The following is a 4,900-nucleotide window of genomic DNA, read 5'->3' as shown; positions in this document are numbered from 1 at the left end:
AAAAAGATATATATATTACTTTTATACCTATGATGTGACACACAACTTTGAGCCATTGCATATTGTGATACATATATACGAGTCAAACGAAACACCGTCTTATTGTGAGTTTATCAAAGCTTCAGCTATAAAAAAATGATAGTATTGTGGGGTTAAAGAAAATGTTAAGCCTAGAATCCTATTAACATCTCTGATGAGTCACAAGACATTTCTCAGAAACATATCTTAACGCGTTGTGATGTGTTAACTAAGATAACGCATCAAAAAGAGTCACAATAAATGGCACATTTTTTAGAAACATATCTTAAAATTTTGTTATATTAATTAAGATAACACATCAAAAAGAGTCAGGATAAATGACAAATGTTTAAGAAACATATCTTGACATCTTAACTAAGATAACACATCAAAAAGAGTCAGGATAAATGACAAATGTTTAAGAAACATATCTTGACATCTTAACTAAGATAACACATTAAGTCACAAGAATTAACTTTTCTTTTCCTATGGCAGCAAACTTTGGCGAATCCACACACACAATTATCATAGCTTCAGAAACAGTCTAAAACACTATTGTTGTAAGTCAGATTTATCTACTTGATCAACCTCACGGTGAGGAATTTATTTACAAACTGGCCGTAGCAATCATTGTAATCAGTTTGTATGTCAACACTTCGAAACAGCAAAACAAGAAGTCGGAAATGTGGAATATTCCTGGTTCCCGTTTTGTAGCTTTCGAAGTTTTGTTCCCTAACAGCCCAAGTAAAAATTACGATATTTATATACAAAACTATACATGGTATATATTACCCATTTTTGTACTTTGGTATAGTTATTTCAACACGTTTAACAACACGTTTCTTTAGGTTGCTATTCCAGTACTCAAAAAACCTAGATTACTGTTATCTGCGTATTTGCAACGTAATATTATCAAAATAAAATGCATTTTTTTTTGTGGATTGAGTTTGAAAAAAAAATCTTGCATTCTGTTTTTATGGCAAAGCAACTAAGGCTATCTGTCACCGTCCCTAGTTTTAAACTACTGACCAGAGTGAAGGCAATCAGTCAGGAGCAGCCTAACTCCACTCTAACGGATTGACTGTCACACTTATAATGTACCCTCAGCTCAAAGTGTGGGGAATATTTTGTCGTATCGCACGGATTCGAATTTGGCTCCCCAGCTTCGAAATTCAGAGCTCTATCCCATGGACAACCCGCACCCATTATACAAAGCAGTTGAGACAACAGCACTTAGACACAAATTGGAACAAAATTGTATTTTCTCAATACGTGTCTATGTAAGACTGCTTTATAATTTTAAAATAGCTATTTTCTCACTTTTTTTCCCTTTCTTTTCTTGGCCACACTTTTCTCGATGTAATACTGATTATTATCCATATCGATTCTATATTGGGGAATTTCTATCATCATGGTTGTATGTATTCTATACTAGGAATTTTCTATCATCGTGGTTGTATGTATTCTATACTAGGAAATTTCTATCATCGTGGTTGTATGTATTCGATACTGGGAAATTTCTATCATTATGGTTGTATGTATTCTATACTGGGAAATTTCTATCATCATGGTTGTATGTATTCTATACTAGGAATTTTCTATCATTATGGTTGTATGTATTCTATACTGGAAAATTTCTATCATCATGGTTGTATGTATTCTATACTAGGAAATTTCTATCATCGTGGTTGTATGTATTCTATACTGGGAAATTTCTATCATCATGGTTGTATGTATTCTATACTGGGAAATTTCTATCATCATGGTTGTATGTATGTATTCTATACTGGGAAATTTCTATCATCATGGTTGTATGTATGTATTCTCTGTGTATCTTATTTCTAAGTTTAATCCTTAGCTGGGTGCTTTTAGGCACGTGATCTTTCGAGGCTGAAAGAGACTCGTATCAAAACTCAGCCATTTGTGTGTGTTCAGTGATAAGAGGGGACTTGCACAAGATTGGGTGAAAGCTATGATTGGTGGGTCACGTTCTCGGAACGATACAGAAAAGGCGGCCGGTGACCACAGGCCCTGTATAATGTTACAGGTTTGACTGACAAGTGCGGGACGGATCTGGGTAAGCAGAGCGTAACGGGGACTGATTACTGCTGTACAACCACTATCCAATAATAGAGCAGATAAGTGAGAGGTGATACAGATCGAGATAAGACTCAGCCAAACTCAAATCCCACGGCGTCAAATGTTTATAAGTAACGCAAAATAAAAACATATGCAACTAATAGATAACGAAGAGAAACAGTCAGTACCAAGCGATAATTATTTAATTCCCCAACGTTTCACCTTACGGATTTATCATAAAATACTCCGGTTGCACTACGCTGTCTGAATCTTCTGAATTAACAGATAATTCAATACCTTAGTTTTGTCCAAAATAAATGATGTAGGGATGCTAACGAAAATTCAAAGGACCTTTCTTCTGATGAGTTAAGTAGAAATTGTTAAAATACCACATGATTCAGTTAATTAAATAGCACGTGCTTTTAAAATCAAGCAGTCTGTTTTCCGGGGCTGGTCTGAATACCGATCAAAAGGTGCGTTCCCACCAAGTTATCCTGTACCCCATTTTTCATAATTACCGCACGTGTATTCTGACAAGTTTTTGTCCTATAGCCTTCTACTTCAAACTACTGCAGACTTGTTTCCGGTTTATCAAATGACAGGAAAATTCAGGTCATCTTTTGTCTGTCCAAACACAGACTGTAGTTGCTTCGGTCAGTAATTGACTCTGTTTCGGACCTTATAATTAGCCAACATTTGTGTGACAAAGTTAATATCTAAAGCTAGGGGGCTACATAAGATCAATAAAAACTTGAATATTCCGTTCACTCAGTATCCACCTAGAGTAACGTTCTTGATGTACGACTTGTGAGATAGTTTACCAAGTATTCCCAGTATTTTCACATAGTATTTACATGATTCAAGAACAACAACAATGTCACACCTTGAGTTGAATAAAAATATGTGCACGTAACGCTTGAACAATGTTTTTTTTTTGTAATCACATTATGAGGCAGACTAGACAACGAACACTTCTAAATATGGAAATTAATTATACATGTTCATTTGTACTGCCGTGTTTACAGTACTGAACTATCACTTACGTATGAACATATTTCTATGAGGAAACATAAATATAACTACACATATACACACGAATCTGTTACCAATCTTTATAAACAGATTGTTTGTAAGCTACCTTTACCATAACATCGAAATTTACTGTTTTTGATTATTATACGAAAAAAGGAGGAACCATTCTTCATGGTAACGTTATTTAGAATCATTATTTGGCATTGTAAGGAATAAAAAAGGAAACTTTGGTCGATTGAAGTAGCTGACATCTTCAGAAAACTCCATTTTTTTTGGTGCCACTGTTCGTATAGCATCCGCAAGAGACACAAAACAATTCAAGGTCCAGAAAGAGTATTTCCCAGTCCAAAGGAAAATTTGAGATACATGAAATGCACAACGACGTCACATCCCCGTAAGATGGGTGAGTTTGGGTGGAATCTTAACGGACGGAGACTTTGGGTGGTACTGCTGGACACTTTGGGGCGGCGTCCACTCGTCTGACTTGGTGTATTCATAAGGCTGACAATACGCTGCCTGGGTGTGGACGTGGATATGGGGATACGCCGATTGTTCTAAGATCTGATAACGCTCGCATTGTGGGGACTGAGAAATGTCGGGAAATGTTGTTGGTCTATTCACAGAAGGATTGAGGTCCATCATATTGCTGTGGTCAATCCTCTGGCGTTGAAGGTCCGGTTGCAGGCTATAAAATCGAGTGGATTGCAGACTTTCATGCGACGCAGTTGGATCAGTGATGGAGATTGTTGGTCCACAGATGTCTAGATCTAAATTTGAAGAACCATGAGGATGTTGAATCTTGTGGTTAGACAAGGTACTAGGATTCATATGAGAAGAACTGGATTCCTCGGGAACGACCAAATTTGTAGTCGTCATGGCAACTTCAGACGAAGGTGCAAAAATAGATCTTTTCAGTTGAAACAATTTTTCATGCTGTTGGCAGCTAGGGCCATAAGATGAGGAGCAGTCTGATCTGAACATACCGCAAGGTAAGTCTGTCATTATTGTGGCACCAGAGGACGTGGAGATCGTGGGCATGTTTGTAGCCGAAGATGTCGGCACATCAACAGCCAAACTCGTGGGGAGAAGTAATGGGGAACTGATACAACATTCTGAATTTGGACTAGAAGACTTCTCCTGGAGACTCTTTTGGTCCTTCTTGTATTTCATACGTCTGTTTTGAAACCAAATTTTAATCTGTCTCTCAGTCAAGTTTAGGAGATTTGCCATCTCAATACGTCGAGGCCGACACAAATAACGATTAAAGTGAAACTCCTTCTCCAGTTCCACCAACTGGGCGCTGGTGTAAGCTGTCCTGACTCTCTTCGTAGGCTGGTGGTCGAATTCTGAGAGATTAAAAAGAACAACTGTTAACACTTTCCTGATTTGCTATATACAAACAACAGAACATGAAAAACATGAATTTCTATAGAATTTGATTATATATATTCACAAATTGAAGTAAGTACAAATATGTATTAGGATATCAAATCATTTGCTCCCCCCCACGAGATTCGATCCCAAACTTAACGGAGAGACGAAAAGCCATTAAGTTAATGAATTATCCCACTATTAACCCCCTCCCCCCGTTATCGAACATGCTCGCTCCTTCATTCGTGTGTGTGTGGGTGGGGGGGGGAGTTATAATGTGATGGTCAATCTTACTAGTTGTTGGTAAAAAAAAGTAGCCCAAGAGTTGGCGGTGGTGGTGTTGACTAGCTGCCTTCCTTCTTGTCTATCACTGCTAAATTAGGGACGGTTAACGCAGATA

General features: G+C 37.4%; 1 protein-coding gene across 1 annotated transcript in view; it reads right to left on the bottom strand.

The window, feature by feature from the left end:
• Positions 1–985: 985 nt before the first annotated feature.
• LOC111088079 (homeobox protein Hox-D3-like) overlaps positions 986–4,900 on the bottom strand; it is a 15,354-nt gene continuing 11,439 nt past the window's right edge. Inside the window, exon 2 of the mRNA XM_022396971.1 lies at positions 986–4,475. Within this exon, the coding sequence (XP_022252679.1) occupies positions 3,514–4,475 (962 nt within the window). The 3' untranslated portion in view covers positions 986–3,513. The remainder of the gene's footprint in view (positions 4,476–4,900) is intronic.

This window comes from Limulus polyphemus, unplaced genomic scaffold, assembly GCF_000517525.1.
Source record: "Limulus polyphemus unplaced genomic scaffold, Limulus_polyphemus-2.1.2 Scaffold3087, whole genome shotgun sequence".
Lineage (NCBI taxonomy): Eukaryota > Metazoa > Arthropoda > Merostomata > Xiphosura > Limulidae > Limulus > Limulus polyphemus.
This window is presented reverse-complemented; position numbering and strand designations above follow the sequence as displayed.